We start from the raw sequence: 25,906 nt of genomic DNA on the forward strand, positions 1-25,906 counted from the left end.
GAACCGGGATCCTTACACCGGTCCCTGCGCTTTGCACCACGTGCGCTTAACCCGCTGCGCCACCGCCCGACTCCCCGTGGTCTATTTTCATAATCATTATTTTCATTGGTTCTATCTCCACTGGTTCGCACGCTATTTTCCTTCTCCCCACCCCCTATGCTACGTACTTCCTCTTCCTGACATTTCCACCTCAGGAGACATAAAAGACAGGGCTTTCTAATGAAGAGAGATTAGAAGAGATTAGATTGTTGAACTGCATCCCTGCTCGTCAATAAAGATTGAACTGCGTTCCCAGCTCAGCCATGAGTCCCTCCCTGGTCATCTGTCTCCCGCCCATAAAGCTAGCTAGACCGGCAAATGGTGCCCTGAACAGGGACTGGCAATCTGAGAATTATCAACTTAATTTATTTTATTGATTCATCCATGTAGTCATTTTTTGTTAGATAGAGATAGATACAGAAAAAGAGAGAGAGAGACCAAGCCCACAGTGTAGAGGACTCCTTTAATGCGGTAGGGGCCAGTCTCTGACTTGAGTTGTATACATCTCAAAGCAACACACTGTCCAAGCGAGTTACTTCACCAGCCCCTTTGACCATTAAAATGATATCTAAACCCCTCAACTCTAGATTTTCATTTCTTTTCTGTGAAGAGACCATATACTTTTTGAAAAGAAATCTTAAGGGGGCTGGGCAGTAGCGCAGCGGGTTAAGCGCACAGTAAGGAAACCAGTTCGAGCACCAGGCCATCCCCACCTGCTGGGGGGTTACTTCACAATTCTCTCCTCTCTCAATTTCTTTCTGCCCTATCCAGCAGTGACAACAATAATAACAGCAACAGCAACAAAATGGAGGGGAAAAATGGCCTCCAGGTGCAGTGGATTTGTAGTGCAGGCATCCGGCCCCAGCCGTAACGCAGGAGGCAAAAAAAAAAGAAGAAGAAAGGAAAGGAAAGAAAAGGAAAGGAAAGGAAAGGAAAGGAAAGGAAAGGAAAGGAAAGGAAAGGAAAGGAAAGGAAAGGAAAGGAAAGGAAAGGAAAGGAAAAAGAAAAGAAATATTGACACCAATAAAAAGACATACACCTTTCCTCTTGTACATCTATCTAGTGTCAGATTAACTCACATGGCTCATTCACTGAGTCCGATAAGTTAGTAATTTAGCTTATTTCTTGAGGGTCTTGTCAGCTGAGAGCCAGTCTCATCAGCTATTCTTAAAATGAAAACTTAAAATGAATACTTCTGATGTCACCATTTTAAAAACTGTACTATCTCTTGATTTATAGAGGTTGACTCATTGTTATCTTTTCCAAAGTACTTTGCTAGCCACACCAGTCATTCTGTAGGGAGAATATGGCATGTGGGCTAACAGTTTTAGCTTTCTCGAATAGGAGACTTACTTTGGAATTTTTTACCTGGGATTCAAAGTAATCCTGGTGACTAGACATAGGCATAGTTTGCCTACAAAATTATGTTCTTCTCCACCTGCAGGGGAGGAGGTCACTTCATAAGTAATGAAGCAGATATGCAGGTGTCTGTCTCTCTGTCTCTCTCCCTCACTATCTCCCCTTCCCACTCTCAATTTCTCTCTGTTCTATCCAGTAAAAAAAAAAAAAAAAAAGTCCTCCAAGAGCAGTGCCAGCACCAAGCCCCAATGATAACACTGGAGGCAAAAATAAAATAAGATTTTATATACATCCTTAGATTTACACACACACACACACACACAGATACACACACACATACACACACACACACACATACACTTCTAGGCAGTAGTATGAAACACTGATTATTTATCTTATTCAGCCCAAACATCTGCAGGATTTTCACCTCATAATATGCTGGAGTGTAAAAGTCCCCAAGAGCTAAAGAAGTTTTTAGATGAAAATATCCTCCCTGCCTCAGGTTCTCTGAGTGCTGCTTGCATGGGTGAAATTGGTGTTCTGCTCCGGCTGATCCAGAGTTGTTTTCCAGTGCCAACCTCCAGAATGATCCAGGTAATCTGAGTTCTCAGTCCTCTGGCCAAGTCCTGAGGAGGTCACTCCTTTCACTTAGAAGGAATGCACTTCATCAAAGTAAGGTCAAATGCGTAAAGGCCAGTCTCACATCCTGCCTGGGGTGACATATGCAGAGCAGGGACCTTTGAGATATCAGGCAAGCTGTGGGCTGACCAAGCAGGCACTCAACCACTCAGCCATGGAACAGCTGAAACCCATTAAGGTTGGCAGTTTTTGCCCAAGGGACAAAAGTGTCTTTACATTGGCAAGGCCCAGGCTTTGGCTCATGTTTTGACAGATATTTGTAAATGCTGAGGGGAACTGGAGGCAAAGGCGGCAAACCTGTCCCTGAGGACCTCACTTAATACCCGAGCAACCTGCCTGCAGAAGCAATTAGGTGCCACACTGATAGGTTCCTTGCCAATTTAAAGACAATTGCCATGACTTGGAATTTTTCTCTACAGAACAGAACCATCCTTAAAAAAAAAAAAAAAAAAAAAAAAAATCCTTGAAGGAAAATGGCCTGAACCAAAGGAACAAAACAAGAGTTTTGGTGTGGTTTCCCCGTTCTGATTAATGTTAAAACTACACTACAAGCTGTCTAATCAATGTTAAAAATAATACACAATGTGTTTCTGTGGATTACTTCCTGTGAAAATGTCTACTCTTTCATTTTATTTAGTTCATTCTTTCATTTTATGTAGTGTGTATATGAAAGGGGGGGAAGCAAGAGGGAGAGGGAGAGGGAGAAGAAGAGGGAGAGGGAACGAAACCAAGGCAAGGGTACCAGAGACTGAACCCATGGTCTCCTGCATGCCAGTCCAGCTCTCTACCCACTGAGCCACCTCCACAACTGTCATTCTTTCATTTAAAATGCACACGAGACTGGGTGGCAGCGTCCCAAGTTGAGCACACACATTACCATGAACAAGAACCTGGGTTTAAGCCCTCTTTCCAAACCTGCAGTGGAAGGCAGCTTAATGAGCAGTGAAGCAGGTCTGCAGATGTTTATCTTTACAATGTGCAATGTCCCAGGTTCAAGCCCTCGGTTTCCACTTGCAGGGAGGAAGCTTCATGAGTGGTAAAGCAATGCTGTAGGTATCTCTATTTCTTTCTCCCTCTATCTCCCCTCTCAATTTCTGTCTCTATCCAATAATAATAAACAAAAAATTATGGTACAGTGTGCAGGAGATAGCTGTCCTGGTGACTGCCTGATTATCACATGACCCAAGTTTGAATGACCTATACTACAAGGAAATGCCCAACTCTGAGAGAAACTTTGGTACTGTGTTAACTCTCCTTCTGTCTGTCTCACCTACTTTGAAATAAAGACAATGAGAAAGTCAGCCTGAGAGTCGTGAAATGGTACCTGTGCGAGCCTCCACCACACACACACACACACACTTTGGATCCAAAACTTCTAATGATAACTCTGGTCCCTGGATTTACAGCTGGACAGGATGTTTCCAGAATGCACAATTACAGAGGCATCTTTTTGTTTCCTAGATCTCAACCTAGGCAGTTTGGTCTCAGGACTGGGAGCTGCCATAACATTTCTCAGATTCCAGCTCTGCACATAGGACTGTCACAGGCCCATCAGAAGATCAGTTCTGTAGCATTTTTCTGAAAGACATCCCTTAAAGTCGGGACTAGAGTCCATTCTTCTGATTAAATGACTGCCTGAATTAAATCCCTTTCTGTTTAAAGCAGTCGGAACTGGACTGGGGAGATAGTTTGAAGCTCGCGTTCCCAGGTTCACTCCCCAGCACCACTATAAGCGGTGCCAAGAATAAAAGGTAGCACTTTCTTCAGCATTCAACAGTGTCTGACCTTATGTATGGACTGTTGAAAATCCTTAAGAGACTAGCATACAATAAATGGCAAGGGGGTTCAGAACTTTGAAATGTTTTGTAACTTTAGGTGAAATTATCTGGTTGCTTCATGTATCAGATCATTTAAAATCACAATCTGTCAAATTGCATTTATCTTATGAACATGATGGCATGGCCCCCAACTCATCAGTTCCAATTTCTTTTGCTGTTAGAAGCTCCTGTATAGGAACTTGAAGTACAAAATTTCCCTTGAGTGCTAACGAAGGCAAAGATATACTTTAATTGCTTAAAGTTTTGACTTAATAAAATTTTATTTAGTGAGAAATTTGAAGTAAGCTTAACAATTATAACTTCAAAATACTTCGCAAAAGTCATTTGCAGTTTACTTAGAAACTATAACAAATCCACCAGAGTATCAGTTACTTATTCTAACTCATAGGGATGGTTTATTTTTGAGTGCCTATATCCATCCATCCAGGTGTTGGCTGAAAACTGACATATGTGTTTCAGACTGTATTCTGGGAAATTTAATTCCTGGCCTTATAGATTCCTCATTATCAAATAGCTTTCAAACAACGATAAACTGAGAACTCCTAGTTCTAATTGCTTATAAACATTTCCAGAACTTTTCTGCAAATGAAGCATTCTTTTCCACAATTGAAATTAAATTCTTTAGAACATGAGAGGTTCCTTTCTTCTGTGGTGTGGTGTGGTGTGGTGTGGTGTGGTGTGGTGTGGTGTGGTGTGGTGTGGTGTGGTGTGGTGTGGTGTGGTGTGGTGTGGTGTGTGTAGGGGGTGGAGAGTGTTAAAACCAGCACATATTTAAGCTATTCTCCAATGTTATTTGACTGTAAAATGCCTCAAGTTGAAGTGTATGTTTCTCTCATGGTCAGTTTTTTTCTCCCACACCATGTCCTATATTTCTACAGGGAGGTTCTTATATAAAGGGCACTGACACCAGAGGATGCTCTGAGATTGCCATAGTGCTACTCAGTGACGCATTTGCCAATGTGAACAACTGTAAGAAACAACTGAGGGAAGCGTTGGATGCTCTGAGAGAAAACTTGAAGCAAACTCCACATGGAAATAGGTCTGGGTGAATGTGTTTGTGCAAATTATTATATTCCACTGGTGGGGCAAACTGGTAAAGAAAATACTAAGTTGGGTACAAAGAGCATTATTGAGTAATAATCACTTCTATATGCTCGCATTAAATTCTTAGGGGAAAAAAACTTGGAGAGATTGCCCCAAGGCATTTGCTTTAAGACTGCTAGCTAAATTTTTGGTGAAATTTTACGAATTTGAGATCTTATGATTTAAAAGCTAATTACGTATTTTTCCACGCACCTTTATTTAATTTCCATCCCCTTAGCTGAAATCTGACTCTGAGGAATGCTAACAGAAAGGGGTGGGAAATGTGCCTCAAGTACCAAGGATCTTTGAGACCCATTTTGTCTGATAAACATTTCCTTCAGCTATGTCCTGGGGTCTCTGGCTGAAGTGGCTTTGCTGACATTATACATAATGTTGCTTTACTTTGAATATTTGAACAAATCTTGTCTTTTGTAAGTTCCAAAAGAAGAAGAAGAAGAAACAGCGAAAAAAGCCCTTTTGCAGTTTTATATCTCTGTATTTTTTTTATTAGTGATCTGTGAGAGAAAAACTGCAAATTAGTATATTGTAAAGTGAATAAAACTTTTCTAGGAAAAATAAATAGACCAGACTGCATACCACTCGACTTCTAAGATCGATATTTCAAAACAATGTCCCAGAACTGTTTATTAATTTACATAATAGATTCATTACCAAGCCCTGGCTTCATCTGAGCTTAGAGAACTAGCTCAACTGTGCCTTTTAATGAAAAACACTACCTTCCGTAATACCAAACACCTACTAAATTGTGGTAGTTAGCAAGAGACGTCAGATGAATGGCGTGGTGGTGACTATAATGAAGTACATTGGGGTTGGAAAGGCAAAAAGAAAAATGATGAAGTTTCACATATGATTACACTTTAGGCAGGCAAAGACCACCTTTAAGAAAAAAAAGAAGAAATAGGAGAATGTGTTTTCATTTTTAACCCATTGTCTCTTCCAAATATTTCCCATTAAATTTATAAATCACAGGGTATATTATACCATAGTTATTATTATTATTCATCAAAATGGTACACTTAATTAAATTTTAAAATTAGGATATACTGTTTACATGGTAACTTTATTTAGACTCAAAGTCTTGATTCTTTATGCATTTTTTTATAGCCACTGTCCCCCATCCCTACCCCTACCCCCAGCATACACACAATTTTTTTGTTTGTTTGTTTGTTTGTTTTTATTTTTGGAGCCATGGCCTCACACATTCCTAACTTCACCTCACTGGGCTGCTTATTAATTTAGAGAGACAGAGAGGAAGAGAAATCACTTCCTTTGCTGCCATGGTGTCTCCAGCTGGTGACTGAGCTCTAGCCTGGCTTACATGCACAGCAAGGCATCTATGCTATTGTGAACTATCTTTCTGGCCCTGCAATTTTAAAGGCCTTTTTAGTTCACTCTCCCCCAATACTTCTTCCTCGTCTGTATATCTCAGGAGCTTTCTCCTAGACAAAACAGTGCTTGAAATTTTATTTTGTTACATTTCCAGAGTGAACTTTGAAGTAAAAGTCCTGGCTACTTCGGCTTATTTGCTTAATTGTTTCTGACTGAAAATAAACTCATTTTTCTCATCTATGTGCCTTCTATTTCAACTCATTAAATAATCTCATTTAAACAGTCTTTAAAGATTAATCAACTCTCCAAATATCCACCTATCTCCTTTGCTACAATTAAATACTATTCCTTTTTTTCTTTCCCTTGAAGTAATTTTTTTCAAGGGGCCAATGGTTCTAATTCAGCCCAGAATTTATTTTATCCCTTGTTTTGCTGCATGGGTCTTATAGAAAACTTGTAGTGTAACTAGGGAGATGTAGGACTTCAAGAATGGCTGGGGAAAGAGGATTGGAAGTCAGAAAAGAGACAAATTGTCTTAGGATTTACTTGTATTGCTATGCTACAGTCCTCTTTTCTGACTTTCTTTTCCACTGCACAGAGCAACCAAGATCTTAGCATGACTCATTTGAAGGGAAAATTGAATTAAGCATGGAAAAGAAACAGATATGTGAGTCTGACAGTTGGTTTTGACTCCCACCCACTGAGAGAGTAAAGAAGTTTATTATTTCAATTGATACCTGGTTTTTGGTGATGTATTGTTTGTTGTTGTTATTTTTAAAGCTATTCAATTACTTTATTTTGAAAGATGGGTGTGAGAAAAGTCTTTCTTTTCCCTTGGAACTTGTCCATGTCTTAACCTACCAGAAACAACAACTGTTCTGTGTCAGTCATTTTCTGGGCCTTGCTTTGTGAATGAAATCTCAGGAGACTTGCCCAATAGCCCAAGGTACTGGAATTGATTTACACACCAGGGGCACTGTGCTTCTCTCTTTCCATACCAGCATGTTTATTATTGAAAACCACAATGGCGAAATATATTCTGAGCTTTAAAGGAGAGAGTGGTATGAAACATGTGTCATGCCTGTAACGGTTATGGTTATAATTGGGATTTCTGCCCATTATCTCTTGTTTCTTACTGCTTTGATTTTAGTGGTCTTGAAAACAGAGTTCTCTTTATTTCTTTATATTTTCTGGTCAGATAATCTTACAGTTCTTTGATAGACTTTTTAAAATAACACAGGACACAAGAGTTGTTTCTAACTAGGTTGACAAGAAATAGAAAGTGGCAAGTAAGATTACCTGAGGACTCATGATCAAGCACTGCTGGGATCTATGCTCTACTTTCACTGATAATAAACATCCTTTGGAAGACCCAATGGGCAGTGAGGTCCATAAAAGTTAGCCTAGAATAGTGCTGACAGTCTCACTAAACTTAAACCTTTCTGGTACTGACCTGAACTCTCCAACTGATTCATTACCTTATCCAGGCCTTTAGAAATCCACAAAAGGGGAGTCGGTTGGTAGCACAGTGGGTTAAGCGCACATGGTGGGAAGCGCAAGGACCGGCTTAAAGATCCCCGTTCTACCCCCCACCCCACCCCCCTGCAGGGGAGTCACTTTGCAGGTGGTGGGTGAAGCAGGTCTGCAGATGTCTATCTTTCCCGTCTCTGTCTTCCCCTCCTCTCTCCATTTCTCTCTGTGCTCTCCAACAGTGACGACATCAATCACAACAACAATAATAAGTAAAACGAGGGCAACAAAAGGGAAAACATATATATATCCACAAAAGGAGGCTTCACCTATTGTGCATCTTGAACATATAACTACCCGGCCAAACATAGCAAGATCTGCTTTGAAATTGTGGCAGGAACTGCAGATTACCCATTCATTTTTTTAACTCTTCACTTTCCTGACTGACTGATAAACATGAATCATGAGAAAAGTAAGGCAAGGAATTTCATAATGACTTAACATTATGTTCTCTGTGGTACATTAGTTCTCTGTGGTACATGAAACCAGTTAGAATTTCACAGTCATGGTTTTTTAAAATATACTCCTCAGCTATATAAATCTTTAGGAATCTCTTTTCAATTTGAATAAAAGATGAGATAGACAGATCATTAAAATAGAGCTGAAAGATATTCAGACCACTGTCTCATGCTGCATTTAATCTTTTTGCTAAATTGATAAAATCCTGTTACTATATTTTAAGATATTTCATTTATTAAATAATTCTATTTTTGGAACATGTATTGCTAGTAAATCTATTGTACATATATTTTATCAGAGGGCTCTTTTAATTTTAGAATTTCTGCTCAATCTCTTTTTATGTACAAAAGTTCAAGTCTGATTTAATTTTCTTTATTCTTTTTTGGTCTACTTTTACCTTTATTTCCCTATCCCACTGAACATTTTAATCCATTAAGATCATTTCTTCTGGTGGGGGTAGATAGCATAGTGGTTATGCAAAGAGACGTCATGCCTGAGGCTCCGAAGTCCCAGGTTCAATCCCCCGCACCACCATAAGCCAGAGCTGAGCAGTGCTCTGGTGTTTCTCTGTGTCTTTCTCTCTCTGCATCTCTTTTAAAAATAAAATAAAATACTTTTAAAAAGATCATTTCTTCTTATGTCAATATTTTGATCACCAATAAAGTCTGTCTATTGTTTTGTTCCTCCTAGATGACACATATGAATGAAACCATCTTTACTTGTTTACTTATATATTTATATTTATTTTACTTATTATCCTTTTACTTATTTTACAAGTACAATAACTTCCAATTCCATTTATTTTTGCCTCAAAGAACACACTATTTTCTTTTTTGATTGCAGAGTAGTATCCTATAACTTCTTTATCCAGTTATCTATCAGTGGGCATTCAGGCTGCTTCCACTCTTTGGCTATTATGAATCATACTGTTATGAACATAGGGGTGCATATGTCCCTTTGAATTAGTGTTTGCTTGTCTTTTGGATAAATGCCTAAAGTGGTATTGCTGGATCATAAGATTTTCATTTTTTTTTAAACAGGAATCTTTTAAAAAATTTTTATTGTATTATCTTTTTTGTTTTATTTTTTGCCTCCAGGGTTATTACTGGGACTCAGAGCCAGCACTACAAATCCACTGCTCCTGGAGGCTATTTTTCCCATTTTGTTATCATTGTTGTTGCCCTTGTTGTGGTTGTTATTGTTATTGTTGTTATAGCTATTGTTGTTGGATAGGACAGAGAGAAATCAAGAGAGGTGGGAAAGATATAGAGGAGGAAAGAAAGATAGACACCTGCAGACCTGCTTCACCACTTGTGAAGCAGCCCCCCCCCACAGGTGGGGAACTGGGGGCTCGAACCAGGAGCTGGTCCTTGTGCTTTGCACCATGTGCACTTAACCCGCTGTGCTACTGCCCAGCCCCCATCTTTTTTATTTATTGGATAGAGATAGTCAGAGATTGAGGGGGAAGTGTGTGATATGAAGGGAAAGAGACAGAGAGACACCCGCAACACTGCTTTACAATTTGCAAAGCTTTCCCCCTGCAGATGGGGACCAAGGGCTCGAACACCAGGTCCTTGCACATTGTAACATGTGCACTCAACCAGGTGTGCCACTACCCTGCCTGCAAAATTTCCATTTTTATTTAAGTATTCCCCATATAGTTTTTCAAAGGGACCACACCAGTTTGCATTCCTGCCAACAGTGCAATAGAGTCCTTTTTTCTCCATGACCTTGTAAGCCCCTATCATTTCCTATTGTGTTGATACACGCCATTCTCACATGTGTGAGAGGGAATCTCAGTGTAGTTTTAATTTGTAGTCCTCTAAAGGTAAATGAAGTGGAGCATTTCTTCATATGTCTGTGGGCTATGCGTATTTCTTTTTTAGAAAACTCTCCAGTCATTTATTTTGCCCATATTTTATTAGATTGTTGGTTTTTTTTCTTTTCTTGAGTTCTATGATTACATTATAGATATTTGGTATCCACCAAATATCTATAATGTAATCATGTGTTGTGTTGTGCAAATATCTTCTCTCCAAATTATTGGGTTGCCTACTTATCCTTGTGTAGTTTGCTTCTGGGATGTAGAAGCATTTTAGTTTAATGTAGTCTCATCTATTTAATCTTGCTTTCACTTCGCATGCCTATGAGGCTGAATCTCCATGCTTCTAAAGCATATGTATACACATGATTTATGTACTCATTTTTCTTTAATTTCTTATTGGGGGATTAATGGTGTACAGTCAACAGTAAAATACAATACTCTGTACATGCATAACATTTCCACATAACAATACAACCCCCACTAGGTCCTTCTCTGCCATTATGTTTCAGGATCCGAACCCCCACCCATCTACTCCAGAGTCTTTAACTTATGTAATACACCAACTCCAGTCCATGTTCTGTTTAGAGTTCTGACCTTCTGACCTTGTTTTTCAACTTCTGTTTATGAGGGAGATCATTTTGTATTCATCCTTTTGTTTCTGACTTACCTCACTTAACATGACATATTTGCATTCCATCGGAGATGTGGTAAAGAAAGTGAATTCACCATAAACCTGAGACTTTGGAGCCTCAGGAATAAGAGTCTCTTTGTATAACTACTATGCCATCTACCTCTGTTCACATTTCTCAGTTTTCCACATAACAATTCAACCTCCCTCTAGGTCCTCATTTGCCATCATGGTCCAGGGCCTGAACCTTCCTCCCCTACCCCAGAGTCCTTTACTTTGGTGCAACGTACTAGACCCATTCCAAGTTCTGCTTTGTGTTTATTGTTCAACTAGGTTATTTTTTATTTATTTATTTATTGGTAATTGGATTTGTTTCATTGAAGATGCATTTAAAATTTAAATGGAAAAGAGAAGAGTTCTGACAATATTTTCCTCTAAGTATTTGATAGTTTCTGGTCTAACATCCGAGGGGTGTTGAAATTCCCTATTATTACTGTTTTGCTGTTAATATATTGTTGTAGCTCTTTTAGCAAATGTTTGATGTATTTAGATGGCCTCTCCTTGGATGCATAGATGTTAGTAATTGTGAAGTCCTCTTGATTGACTGATCCTCTGAACATTAAGTAATGTCCATTCCTATCTTTTTAAATTTTATTTAAGGTTTATCATGTCAGATTGAGAATAGATGTTCCTGCCCTTTTTTTTTTTTGTGGTCCATTGGCTTGTATGGTAGCTTTCCATCCTTTCACTTTGAGTCTGTGTTTGTCTTGTTGAATTGGGTGGGATTCCTGCAGACAACATATGGTTGGGTTGTGTTTTCTGATACGTATTCTTACTGTGTACCTTTTAATAGATAAATTCAGGCCATTGAATTTTGCCTCCATCTAGTTTGAATGAAGGTCTAGCAGGATACAGTAGTCTTGGTTGAAAGCCTTCCTCGTTAAGAGCTCGACGCATTTATCTTGTCATTCTCTTTTGGCCTGTAGTGTTTGTGTGGAGAAATCTGCTGCTAATCTTATGGTTTTCCTCTGTAGGTGACTCTTTGTTTTTTCTCTTGCAGCCTTCAGGATCCTTTCTTTATCTTTATTCCTTTTCATTCTAAATATGATGTGTCTTGGTGTCTTTAGGTCTGTGTTAATTCTGTTTGGGACCCTCTGGGCTTCTTGAACCTTTATGTCTTTTATGTTGTCTAGACTAGGGAAGTTCTCATTTATTATGTCCTGTAAAATGTTTTCTTCACCTGCCTCTCTTTCCTCCTCTGGCAAGCCAATAATACATATATTACTTCTTTTGAAGTCATCCCATATGTCTGTTGTTGTTTTCAGTATTTCTTAATCTCTTTTTGAGATCTCTACTTTCTTAGTTTTCTCTAATTCATCCTCAACCTTGCTAATTCTGTTTTCTGCCTCACTTATTCTATTTTCTCTCCCCTATGTTATTTTTTGTAACTCAGCTATTTTGTTACCCTGTTCTGATACTGTATTAGTTTGTTCAGCTAGTTGTGCTCTTAGCTCAGCTATTTCAGCTTTCAGCTCTCTAATTACCTCAAGATAGTTAGTGTTTTCTTTCAGAGTCTCATTTGCTGTTTCCCCATTTCAGATATTACTTTCAAACTCTTTCCTCACTCCTGTGACTAATACCTCAATTAGTGTTAGATATTGATCTCATTTTCGTGGGTTTCTGCCTTTGGGGGGCTTTTAGCTAGACTTTTTTCCTCGTTTATTTCTCCAGTGTTTCTTCTTTTTTTTTTAACCATTGTATATGCTGTGTTATGAGGTCCCTCTCACAATACTCCTAACCTAGAGATAAATCAGGGTGGGGAAGAGATAGCACAATGGTTATGCAAAGTGGCTCCCACACCCCAAGGGTCCCAAGTCCCAGGCCCAATTCAGCTTCTCTGATAGCAGTCAGAGCCAAGAAGGGCAGCATTCCTTGGTCCTATGAGTTTCTAAACAAATCCTGTTTGTACTCCATGGGTTCTGAGGCAATTATTCAATGTGCCTCCGAATTCTTTAGGATAACAACATGGAAAGGCTTCCCTATACAGCCCCACTTCCAGACCACTAGGACTGTATGTCTTCTTCTGAGTTGCCCAGTCAGGTCTCTGCCCTTGATGTCAGCACAAGGCCTTCCCTTCCAGCCTCCAGGGATAGTAACAATAGAGACTCACAGTTGCATTTGGTGAGCCTTAGGGGATCTTCTCCTCCCATCAGCAGTTTATTTGTTAATAAAACTCACACCATCGGACTCTCAAGCATGAGGTCTTGAGTTCAATCCTCAGCAGCACATGTACCAGGGTGATGTCTGGTTCTTTCTCTCTCCTCCTATGTTTCTCATTAATAAATAAATAAAATCTTTAAAAAAAAAAAAAAAAACAGACTCAGACCAGAGGTGGTTCGCCTCAACTGGCAAACTGCATGACTGTTACCAGTCACTCCTGAGTAGGTACAGGCTTTCGGCTCCAGGAATCTCTCCTTAGGCCCCTCTCTGTCTATGAGCCACACGTGTTTGCACTCACCTATGACTTGGTGGGTTCCCAGAGTCTTGCCTTGTTGTGTTCTCAGGTGATCTTCTTTGTTATTATTAGTTGACCAGGGAGAGGAGAGAGAGATGCAGCTGCTGCGACTCTGTAGCCCTGCCTCCAGAAGTCTCCCACATGATTTATTTAAATAGTTTTTTAATTTCAGAGACAGAAACAGAAAGACCACAATGCTCTCCAACTATCCATTGATTTCCTTCCTTGCTCTTGTGTGGTGCTGGATGTTCAAACCAAGGGTCTCATGCATGATAATGCCAGCATTCTGCCTGATAAGCTGGACTTTACACATAATTTTTAATACAGTTTTCTACTTGTTCTCACTGATCACTTATTTGCTTTAAATTTGCATATTAATCTTATAATTAAAATCCAAATCATATATTTTAAATATTTTAATTATATTTCGACTAACAATATTTTGTGCCCCAATTGATGTTTAGATAATACACTTAATAGCAACTTACTAACTTCCTACTATGTGTAGCTAGCTATTAAGGACAGAACAGTGAACAAAATGAACATATTTCCTGTCCATAAGAACCTTAGTATCAGATAACACACACACACACACACACACACAAATATACTGTCAAATAGCAATAAATGCTACAAAGAAGCTCAAAGAAACGTAAAGAACAAAGACTGGGAGTTGGGGAAAGAGGTTTGGTATAAAGAGTTACCAAAAAACAAACAAAAACTAAGTGATGTAGTAGGGACTCGAATAAAGCTTGAGAGTGAGGTCATGTGAGTGACTTAAGTACATTTGAGGTACTATAGGAAAAGCAGCTATAAAGGTCCCAAGAAGGCAACACTCCTGGGATGTCAAGAATAGCCAAGAGAGCAGCAAGACTAGCAGAAGGGGAATAAGGGTTGGAAATCTTCTAGTGTTCTCCTTTTTCTCTTTCTGTTATCTCTCATACTGTGTTGTGTTACTTTTTTAAGGATCCTAATGGGAAAGAAAGCACCATTGTCTTTAAGATTCAATTTTTTATGTACTGAGAGTCTTCACAGTCATTCTGTTGAAATCATGGCCTACTATGATGTTCTGGGACCTACACCCTCCACAGGTGAGAGGTATTTGTTTCATTTCACATGAAGCCTTTCACAGTAACTGCTTGTTCCATAGTTATTAGTAAATTACTGACAAATGGTTAGACAGCATTGAACTAGACATGCAGAACCATACAGCTTAAAGTAGAAGCCGAAATCCTTAGTGCTAAAGCAGTCACTATTTTTCTGCACTGCATACACACTCTGCAAACTTATACTATTGACTTGTCTTTAAGGTGTATTACTTGTCCATTATGGTGAGGTAGAAAAAAGAGAAAAAGTGGAAAATTAGCTTACAATGAGTTTCTTGTAGTAGAAATTCCCAATTTGAGTCTAAACTAAATTTGCACCAGGATTCATTTACAATCTGGCTAACTCAGGAGGGAAAATGAGTCCCTCCTAATTGAAAAGATAGGTTGGGGGGAAGACGGGTGGTAGCGCTGAGGGCTAAGCGTACGTGGCGCAAAGCGCAAGGACTAGCATAAGGATCCTCGTTCGAGCCCCCGGCTCCCCACCTGCAGGGGAGTCGCTTCACAAGCGGTGAAGCAGGTCTGCAGGTGTCTATCTTTCTCTCCCCCTCTGCCTTTCCATCCTCTCTCCATTTCTCTCTGTCCTATCCAACAACGACAACATCAACAATAATAACTACAACAACAATAAAAACAAGAGCCTCCTTTTTAAAATAAATAAATAAATAAATAAATAGAAAAAAAAAAACAAAAAATAACAACAAGAGCAACAAAAAGGAAATAAATATTTAAAAAAATTTTTTTTAAAAAGATAGGGTAGGGGACAGAGTTTCGGCTCAAAGTCAACAGATCACTGATGAAGAAAGAGGCGTTCAATACCCAATCTTTGGCAGAAAGACTTCAAAACATTTCAGTAGAACCAGGAAGAGCCATTTTCTGGATGTCTACAAAGGATGTCACAGCTCATCTCTGCACAACTTTGCAGCTCGAGTGGTAGAAAAATAGCCTTGGGGTTATTACACCATCAGAAAAGGGTAAAGATGGAGTGAGCAGCTAAGTGAACACCCCAGCCTAAATGCAAAGAGCTTTTCTCTTTAATGTCATGGCAAGCACTGGTGACATTACTATCTGGTGGAGCCATTAATGTTGTTGGTAGCAACAACACAAAAGAACGAAAGAGGATGATGGCAGATGTCATGGTAGTTTCTGAAATGAGATATAAAATAAAACAGGTAGTTGGACCTATAAGGAAAGGAGGAGGATGTATCTTCATTTTAGATGGAAATATTAAGTACACTTTATGGATTGAATGTTCGCGGCTCTCCCAAGTTTTTTAAGTTAAAGTCCAATCTTTTATTTCATTCAACCACTAGTTCTAGAATACCTACCATATGCCTTATAATGACTTAGGTAGAATACCCAGTTTTGTTTGGGTTTTCTCTTTTGATACTCATTATTACTAGAAGAGACATTATGAGCCAGCAACACTGAAATATTTATCTCCGAAAGCTTCGTGCTCGGTCCTACTTCTTTGTCCTTGTACAACATTTCTGTTGACACACTGCCTAACCTGTCCTACCTTATAGTTTGCCCTGGTAGCTATTGCCTATCCTTCAAGACTTAGGTCAGCTATTTTCTTTTCTAGGACTCCCTAAACAGTCCTTTTCTGCTTTGTTAACAACATTCCTGTTCAAAATAGGCCTTTCAGTTCTGCAGTTATCAGCATCACTTGGGACTTGCTAAGAGTATAGAATCTTGGGCTCCATCCCAGATCTACTGAATTAGCAATTGTGTTGCAAAAGATCTCCAGGTGTTTTCTTAGGAAGCATTCGGGTTCAGGTAGAAACTGTAATAAAACGCAATGGGTGGCAACAGATGATGCTGATTTACTAGCTTAAGTGAACAATACACTTAATCTCTTTGGCATTGTACTGTTATTTGCAAAACGAAAAATATAATAGTTTCTCCATCTCAAGGTTGCTGAGTAAATGTGTCAATAAAGTACTTAGAATAGTAATTAATTCCTCTGAAGGCAAGCATTCTTGTTTTACTAAAAATGATGATGATGGTGAAGATGATGATGATAAAGCTCACTAAACTTATTTTTATATAGTGGAAATTGTAATATCAAAGTAGAAAATTACAAGCCTACATAGACCACATGGCAGTGCATCTGACAGAGCATACAAGAAATATAGCTTTACCATGCTTCAGACTAGGCTCTGATAATTACATACAGTGACTCACTGGATGGCACCGGAGTGCTGTTTTGATGACTCTCCTCTCTCTCTCTCATACATATAAGCCTCTTCCCCCTCCTCTTCCCCCTCTCCTGTGACATTACCCACACAACAACTCTCCCACAATTTTGATTTCAGTGGAGTCAGGTAAGAGAAGGAGGTGGGGGTTGAGGGGGAAGCTGTAGATCTTTTTTTTTAATTTTTTAAAACTTTTTATTTATAAAAAAGAAACACTGACAAAAAAACAAACAAACATAGGCTAAGAGGGATACAACTCCACATAATTCCCACCAACACCGTTTCCCTCCCCTCCCCTAATAGCTTTTTAAAAAATATTTTGTATATATTTATTTACTTATTCTATTTTATTGCCCTTATTATTTTATTGTTGTAGTCATTGTTGATAGGACAGAGAGAAATTGAGAGAGGAGAGGAAGACAGAGAGGGGGAGAGAAAGATAGACACCTGCAAGACCTGCTTCACCGCCTGTGAAGCTACTCCCCTGCAGATGGGGAGCTGGGGCTCGAACCAGAATCCTTGTGCTGGTCCTTGCGCTTTGCACCACATGCGCTTAACACACTGCGCTACCTCCCGACTACCCCTAATAGCTTTTTTATTCTTTATCCCTCTGGGAGTATGGAGCCAGGGTCATTATGGGGTGCAGAAGGTGGAAGGTCTGGCTTCTGGAATTGCTTCCCCACTGAACATGGGTGTTGACAGGTTGATCCATACTCCCATCCTGTCTCTCTCTTTTCCTAGATGTGTGGGGCACTGGGGAATCAGGGCTCCAGGACACATTGGTGGGGTTGTTTGTCAAGGAAAGTCTGGTTGCCATCATGGTAGCATCTGGAACCTGGTGGCTGAAAAGAGAGTTAACATATAAAGCCAAACAAATTATTGACTAATCATGAACCTAAAGACTGGAATAGTGCAGATGAAGAGTTGGGGGGGGGGATCTCCATTTTGTAGATAGCAAGTAGGCCTATTTTAGTTATATTCAAAAGGTCCTGTGGCTATACTAGTTATTGTTGTTGTTTCCCTGAGCCTGAAATCTGATATGCAGGTGGGTCCAAGTTATTTTCTGGGAAGATGATGTCATGGCTAGAAAAAGGACCAGAAAGTTGGATCAGGGAAGAGAGTAGCTCCCAAATATGGGAAAGGTGTATAAATATTGTTGACTGTAAACCCCATTGATTTGATCTGATCTGGGGCCCATATTCAGCTTAGGAGCCTATGTGACCTCTGCATTCCTGTAGATCTGAGCTCACATTGTGTGGTCATGAGTAGGAATGTTCCAAGCTGCCCCAATTTCAGGAACCATCTTCCTCAGGTGGAGCATAGAGTATGTTGTCCAGCCTCCCTTCGGAGGATGGAACATTCTCTACCATTGTTGATTCACATTGAGGGCAAGGTCCTATGTGGGCCCACAAAGGAGTCTATTGTGTTGTTCCTGGTAGAAATGACTGGTAATATTGAGGAGAGGAATTTATTTGCAGTACAGGCCAATCACGTCTGTTTGGGAATCTAAGGACTCCCCGACTAGAGCCCCAGCTGATGGGGTGGCCTGATAGTGACTAGAGAGTCATTGTTAAAGTATGCCAATTTCTTGCCCTTATTCAGCTTTTGCAGTCCTTGCTTTGATAAGGTTAGCTTTGGAGTGAGTCAGGGAAGTGTAATAGGATGTAGGTGAGGAGGGCATCTAAGTCTAAGTAGACACTATTTCATTATGAACTTGATACTAACTCACTGCAGACTATTGTGTACTTTTTCTTTCAGGTATATATTTTGCCCTAATTTATGGATACATGTGAACATATGCCTTATCTTATGGGATCTGGTCTATATCTAGGTTTTGGGACTTTGTTAGGAATTGAACCACCTGGAATGGAATTAGAGAATCCTATGAAAGGAAAAGTCTCACCCAAGTAATGAGGCCGAAGGGTTGACATTCCACACCTGATGTCTCTGGACACAGTCTGAAGTGAAGCATGCCATTCTCACAGGGGTGAGGTGGTATCTCAATGTTGACTTTATTTGCATTTCTCTGACAGTCAGTGACATGGAGCAATTTTTCTTGTGTTTGCTAGCCTTTTGGATCTCTTCTGTAGTGAATGTCCTGTTCATATTCTCTGCCCATTTTTGGATAGGGGCATTTTCTTTTTTGTTGCTAAGTTTGCTCAGCTCTTTGTATATTTTGGTTATTAGTCTCTTGTCTGGTGTATGGCATGTGAAGATCTTCTCACATTCTGTGTTTGTTAACATCATTTTTCTAAGAAAGACAAAGAGACTCCCTATAAAGTTGAAACTCATTTTTAACACTTTTGATGACTTTTACCTATTAAGTTTGGGGCTAGCATATGCTTGTTATAATAAAACATGAAATTATTTCTCTTCATTGGGGAGGTTAATGGATGACAGTCTACAGTAAAATACAGTAATTGGCACATGTGTAACATTTCTCAGTTTTCCACATAACACTCTAGCCCACCACTTAGATCCTCCTCCGCCATCATGTCCCACCTGAATGCTCTCTCCCACCTCAGAGTCCTTTACTTTGGTGCAATACTCCAAACCTGTTGTGACACTATTTTTTTTTTTTTGCTTCCAAGGTTATCGCTGGGGTTCAGCACTATGAATCCACTGCTCCTGGCTGCCATATATTTTTTAACATTTTTAAAAATATTTATTTATTTCCCTTTTGTTGCCCTTGTTGGGTTTTTTTTTTTATTGTTGTAGTTATTATTGTTGTCGTCGTTGTTGGATAGGGCAGAGAGAAATGGAGAGATCAAGGGAAGACAGAGGGGGAGAGAAAGACACCTGCAGACCTGCTTCACCACTTTTGAAGCCACTCCCCTGCAGGTGGGGAGCCGGGGGCTCTAAACGGGATCCTTAAGCTGGTCCTTGCGCCTTGCACCACACTGCGCTACCGCCTGACTCCCCCATCTTTTTTTTTCCCCATTGTTGTTACTGTTGCTATTGTTGTTCCCTCTGCAGGTGGGGAACTGGGTCCTCAAACCAGGATCCTTAGCCGGTCCTTGCACTTTGCACCATGTGCGCTTAACCGGCTACGCTACTGCCCAGCCCCCCATTTTAGGAATTTTTAAGATTAAACTAGAGATCATATCTCTGGATCATTCTGGCATTTAAAAAAAATTTTTTTAATTTTATTTATTTTCTTTTGTTGCCCTTGTTTTTTTATTGTTGTAGTTATTATTGTTGTTGTCGTTGTTGAATAGGACAGAGAGAAATGGAGAGAGGAGGGGAAGACAGAGAGGAGGAGAGAAAGATAGACACCTGCAGACCTGCTTCACCGCCTGTGAAGCGACTCCCCTGTAGGTGGGGAGCCGGGGTTCGAACCGGGATCCTTATGCTGGTCCTTGTGCTTTGCGCCACCTGCGCTTAACCCGCTGCGCTACAGCCCGACTCCCCATTCTGGCTTTTGAATCTAGCTACTCTCATTAATATATTATTGACTGAACTGGATTATTTGTATTTAATTGTTCCTATGTCTTTAAAGCTTTTGAGAGAACCAGAGCACTGCTCTGGCACATGCAGTGCTAGAACTCGGATGTCATGCTTGAGAGAGTACAGTGCTTCATTTTCTGTGCCACCTTCTCAGTCTACTGTCCTACGTCTTACAAAACAAAAACAAAACTTTTTTTTTGCCTTCAGGTTATTACTGCAGCTCAGTGCTGGCACTATGAACCCACTGCTCCTGGCATCTATTTCTTCCATTTTATTGGACAGAACAGAGAGAAATTGAGAGAGGAGGGGGAAATAGGGAGGAAGACAGAAAGACAGACTTCACTACTCATGAAGCCTCCAGCTGCAGATGGGGAGCCGGGGGCTCAAACCCAGATCTTTGAGTAGGTCCTTGCACTTTGTACTACGTGCTTAACCTGGTGCACCACCGCCTGGCCTCCTAAAACTTCATTTTATGGCTGGGGAATTGACTCAGCTGAGAGAGTATAGAACTTGCATATGTGGGACAAGAAATTCATTTCTTACCACCACATATGCTGGAGTGGAGTGATGCTCTAGTTCTCACTCTCTAACAAAATGAATGAGTAAAATTACTATTAGAATCGCATCTACCTTTACAAACAGAATTTCTTCCTTTAAAGTGGCTGAATCCCTTCTGCAAGTGTATATACACAAAAGATGACAACTTAGATATTAATTGGGGCAGATTGTACAGGCTATTTGGGGCAGATTGTACAGGCTATTGTGCAGGGACCAGAAAGACATTTAGTTTACATGCTAGATGATGTTTGTATATGGCAATGATTTCCTTCTGAAAAATAAACTTGTGCTGAAAGAAAGAAAATCACTCAGCAGACAAATTTTCTTGGACCAAGGTTTGCTCATTTTAAGCTGTTAGGGCATCATCATGTTGGCTCTTTCTCTTTTAATTACTTGGGTAAACTGAGGCAACCCTACTAAGTACAGAAAGCGGTTTTCTTTTAACTACTTAAGGTCAGCTAATCATTGTTACTCATTTGTAGTCATCATAACTCATTTGTATTAGGGGAAGCCAGGGAGGGTGAGAGAAGGAGGAAATTCTCACAGTTGTTTTTGTCCTTTGGTTGTAACAGACTTAAAACTTCGTCTCTACGGCAAACTGTACCACTGTGCTGACAGTGAGGAGGCACAGCTGTGTGCCCTTGCCCTCCTCCCCTACCAAGTGGATTTTGTCAAGACATCTATCAAAAGAGTGAAGGAGCTCATTCGCTTAATGATACATTGGCTTCAGACGTCCTTTGCCTACCCCACTAAGGAAAATAAGTATGTATGTAACCTGCACATGGGCACCACGTGAGCAAGTCTCTTTTCACATCCCTTTTCTTTATTCTTTCAAATCCCATCTCTCTTTTGTGAGCAGAGAAGATATGTGGAGAAAAAAGACAAGAGACAAAGACTCGGGGAGAGAGAGGGGGAATGGAATCCAAATCAGCATAATATTTGGCAGAAGCCAAAAAAAATTAAAAACAAACCAGTGTCATCACTGGCACCATGAAATGGATGGGTGGAAGAAAGGGAGTCGGAGTCACAGAAAAAAAAAAAAGAGAGAAACCACTAGTCCAATCTGAATGGACTTTAAATCTTCTACTATAACCAGTTCGTAGGGAGACAGAATTGTCTTACAGGGGCTGAGAATCTTCAAATGTGGGTAGGGGGATCTTTTTGTCTCTGCCTTTGGTAGAAGGAAAGTCTAGTATATGTGCAACGAAGTGAGGGAGACTCATTCACTGATCTAGGTACTTGAAGATTAAGTTTTCATTTATAGAAAACTAGAATGTGTTTGTATCAATTCTCCACTTGGCAGAAAGAGCATAGACAAGGATTTTAATTTATTTTTTAATTTTTTAATTATATTTATTTATTTTCCCTTTTGTTGTCCTTGTTGTTTTTTATTGTTGTTGTAGTTATTGCTATTGTTATTGATGTCGTCATTGTTAGATGGGACAGAGAGAAATGGAGAGAGGAGGGGAAGACAGAGAGAGAGAGAGAAAGATAGACATTTGCAGACCTGCTTCACCCTTCTGAAGTGACTCCCCTGCAGGTGAGGAGCCAGGGGCTCGAACCAGGATCCTTATATTGGTCCTTGCGCTTAGCGCCATGTGCGCTTAATCTGCTGCACTACCGCTGGACTCCTGACAAGGATTTTCTTTTTTTTTTTTATTTTAATTTTAATTTTAATTTTTTTCCCTCCAGGGTTATTGCTGAGCTCGGTGCCTGTACCATGAATCCACCGCTCCTGGAGGCCATTTCCCCCCCCCCCCCTTTTTGTTGCTCTTGTTGTTGTAGCCTTGTTGTGGTTATTATTATTATTATTGCCTGTTTTTTTCGCCGGGCTGGCTTCACGGGCAGGTAACAGACGACCAGGGACTCATGCATACATGGACTGTCATGTAGGCAGTATCTCTTTATTCATGCAGGACGCAGCACAATCTATACCAAGCTAAGCTAAACTAAAAACTACAAACAATCTTGTCCTTATAAATATACTAGCCCAGTAGGGTGGGAACAGGATGCGACACAGAGAGGGTGGAGAGAAGAGTGACTGGTGAAAATCAGGGTATGACAAGGAGAGGGGGCGGAGAATTCTATCACTGAACCACCAATGCCCTGGAGGGAGGGTGGTGCTTGTTAACAGCGGTTATGTAAATATAATGAAGTGGTTATGTAAATAGAATAGTGTTAAGCAGGGGGGATTAAACCAAATGAAACAGAAGAGGTTTTTAGAAGCATACCAACAATTCCCCCTTTCTTTTTAACTAATGGCCATAGCATCAGGATTGCGGGGTGAACAGAAACCTATATCGTACAGGCGTTTTCAAAAGAACTGGCATAAGACATGGAAAACAAAATAGGCGAGCAGCAATAACCAGTGTGATGCCAAGGGGAACGATTCTTGCCTCAAAGGGCAAGGCCTAGCTGGCAAAAGGGCATTTCTTGCCTCTGGGAGCGCTTCATGCCTCTGGGGGCATCTCTTGCCTCAAAGGGCGTTTCCTGCCTCTGTGAGCATAACCTAATAAGGAGGGGGAGTTTTCTACCTCTAGGAACAGAGCCTGCAGGCGAGGGAACATGGTCTATAAAGTCTCAAGGCAATTGGCTGAAGTTAGTCTTTGAGAAACACAGCAGCGTGTACCAGTAAGTCCGATGGAGGTGTCAGTCCAAAGTTGATGACCACGGAAGAAAATGCCAGGGGATGAAACGCTGCACGTCTGTCTCGATGGGGAATGTTGGCCACCAGAATTTTGCTTTTCTGTAGAGAGTGAGCTTTGGAGTCTGTGAATCTGTTTCTTCAGGTCGTGCCAGGTCACATCATTGGTTTCCGGGGGTGTGTTGTAGTCATTCCATCTTGTGGGCGATGTCAGAGAACAGGGGTCCAAATGGATTTCTGGGAATTCTATTTGAGTAGATGCTTTTTCATGTGAAGACTTGACAGCTGAAATTCACTTACTTGTCAAACAAAACTTGTAGCAGATTAGAAGTTTACTATAATTGATAACTCCATTATAATTGGAAGTCCTTTCTAGTATGATTTTAAGGTTTGTTTAAACAGTTTAAACTCAATAAAATGTGGAAAGGTAAACAGAAGAACCACGGTAGAAGCCTCAGGCATGAGAATAATTAACATAATCACTGCACTATCTGCCCCGCCCATAACTCATACTGTTTTCAGGATTAAACGTTTCATATTTATGCCAAGACATAAAAAAGGAAATCAAAGGAGTTAAAAACAATTTTTTGGATTGTTTCTGGATGTCTCTAGAAATCATGGCTGCGTCCAACATTTTTTTTTAAATCAATGTCATACAAAAATTCAGTCATTTAAATCACTCTCTTATGAAACAGATCTCACAATGTAGTATCATGAGTCCCCGGAGGGCATCCTAGTCCAAAAAGCTTTTCAAAATTCCATTTAGGGTGCTTCTGACTGTTCCTGCTGTATTGCTTCAGGCATCTACTTTTAAAAGCGTCTTCCTATCGAAGAAAGAATCCAATCAGGAGAGTAGAACTAACCACGTGTCTCTATTCTTGGGGACTGCCAGGGTACTGGAGAACGCTCCTCAAATTAGAGTAGTCCTTCTCCATGGGAAACATGCGAGAAGAAGTCCAGAAAGTCCCAGTGGAAATCCCCATGCATATCCCAAGGTCTACGATCATGGTCATAAAGAACCAAATTGTGGCCTGGAGCAAAATGTAGTCCTTTTCCTCAGGAAACATGGGAGAGGGAATCCAGAAAGTCCAAGGAGAAATCTCAGTGCATCTCCCAAGCTCTATGATTAGGGTCACAAGAAACCAAAGTTCCCAGTCAGGGAAACAAAGTGTGGCCCAGAGCAAAATGTTCCAGAGACAGAGTAACTGTCTCATAATGAAACAGTAGAGGCTTTGGCAAACCTCTTCGTAAACAGAAGAGAAGACCATAGTGCATAGGTAGGCAAAGTCTTCACTTATCTGGGAGTTGTGCAGGTCTGGTCCCACGTTGTAGGCACCATTATGTTGTTTTCGACAGGCTGGCTTCACGGGTGGGTAACAGACGACCAGGGACTCATGGTTGAGCTGTAGGCAGTATCTCTTTATTCATGCAGGACGCAGAACAATCTAAGCCGAGCTAAGCTAAACTAAAAACTACAAACAATCTTGTCTTTATAAATATACTAGCCCAGTAGGGTGGGAACAGGATGTGATGCAGAGAGGGTGGAGAGAAAAGTGACTGGTGAAAATCAGGGTATGACAAGGAGAGGGGGCAGAGCAGGCAAGATTTCTACCACTGAACCACCAATGCCCTGGAGGGAGGGTGGTGCTTGTTAATAGTGGTTATGTAAATAGAATGAAGTGGTTATGTAAATAGAATAGTGTTAAGCAGGGGGGATTAAACTAATGAAACAGAAGGGGTTTTTAGAAGCATACCAACAATTGCCATTGTTGATGTTGTTCGTTGTTGGATAGGACAGAGAGAAATGGAGAGAGGAGGGGAAGACAGAGAAGGGGAGAGAAAGATAGACACCTGCAGACCTGCTTCACCGCCTGTGAAGCGACTCCCCTGCAGGTGGGGAGCCGGGGGCTCCAACTGGGATCCTTACGCCATCCCTGCACTTTGCACCACATGCGCTTAACCCACATGCGCTTAACCCACTGCGCCACCACTGCCCAACCCCCCTGACAAGGATTTTCTAATTATAACCTTTATATATGCTCACTTTCTGTAAGTAATGTGTTTTCCTTTGTGTCTAAAGCCCCTAAAAATCTTGACCTGTTTATCTGGATCACACACCATGTTTAGTCTCTGTATGTTTTTGTGTTTAACATTGATAATTTCTATCATGTTGTAAGAACATACAATCATTCTGTATAATTGCCTCCTATCTCTAAGCATCTCTAAACATCCCTTAAGCTTTATTTCTCATTTGGCTAAATAAAATTCATTAGTGAAAACAGGAAGAAACAGAAGAACAAAGCAATAAAGTTTCTTGCCTGAGTGAATCCTTGATTGGATCACAGACGGGTTTTTGAAATCTAACACATATTTTTTAAAAGTAGGTTAAGGATATTTATATGTCTAGAAGAAGAAACCTACCTACTATGAAGAAAAATAATTTTATACTTGAAAAGGTGGTGTCATGAAGATAGAAAGAAGGGGAAAGACAGAGAGAAAGAAGACAAACTCAAACATCAACAAACAAAAAATTCTGAAAGTGTCTTGTTGGCTTTTTTGCCTGCTGAATTTGTTTTTAATACTTGATTTTAATTTTAATTTTCCTTTTAATGTACACAAATTATAATTTTAAAGATTTGATGTGCAAAAGTGTCTTTTTCACTCATAATCTCTTACTTAGGGCATAGTCTT

At 40.2% G+C, this 25,906-nt stretch overlaps 1 protein-coding gene across 1 annotated transcript in view; it reads left to right on the forward strand.

Annotated features, from left to right (window-relative positions):
• LOC132541313 (2'-5'-oligoadenylate synthase 1-like) overlaps positions 1 to 25,906 on the forward strand; it is a 43,068-nt gene that overhangs the window by 14,611 nt on the left and 2,551 nt on the right. The window contains exons 4-7 of the mRNA XM_060201195.1: positions 1,802 to 1,992; positions 4,754 to 4,914; positions 14,232 to 14,356; positions 21,144 to 21,333. Coding sequence (XP_060057178.1) covers positions 1,802 to 1,992; positions 4,754 to 4,914; positions 14,232 to 14,356; positions 21,144 to 21,333 — 667 coding nt within the window. The remainder of the gene's footprint in view (positions 1 to 1,801; positions 1,993 to 4,753; positions 4,915 to 14,231; positions 14,357 to 21,143; positions 21,334 to 25,906) is intronic.

This window comes from Erinaceus europaeus, chromosome 11 (assembly GCF_950295315.1).
Source record: "Erinaceus europaeus chromosome 11, mEriEur2.1, whole genome shotgun sequence".
NCBI lineage: Eukaryota > Metazoa > Chordata > Mammalia > Eulipotyphla > Erinaceidae > Erinaceus > Erinaceus europaeus.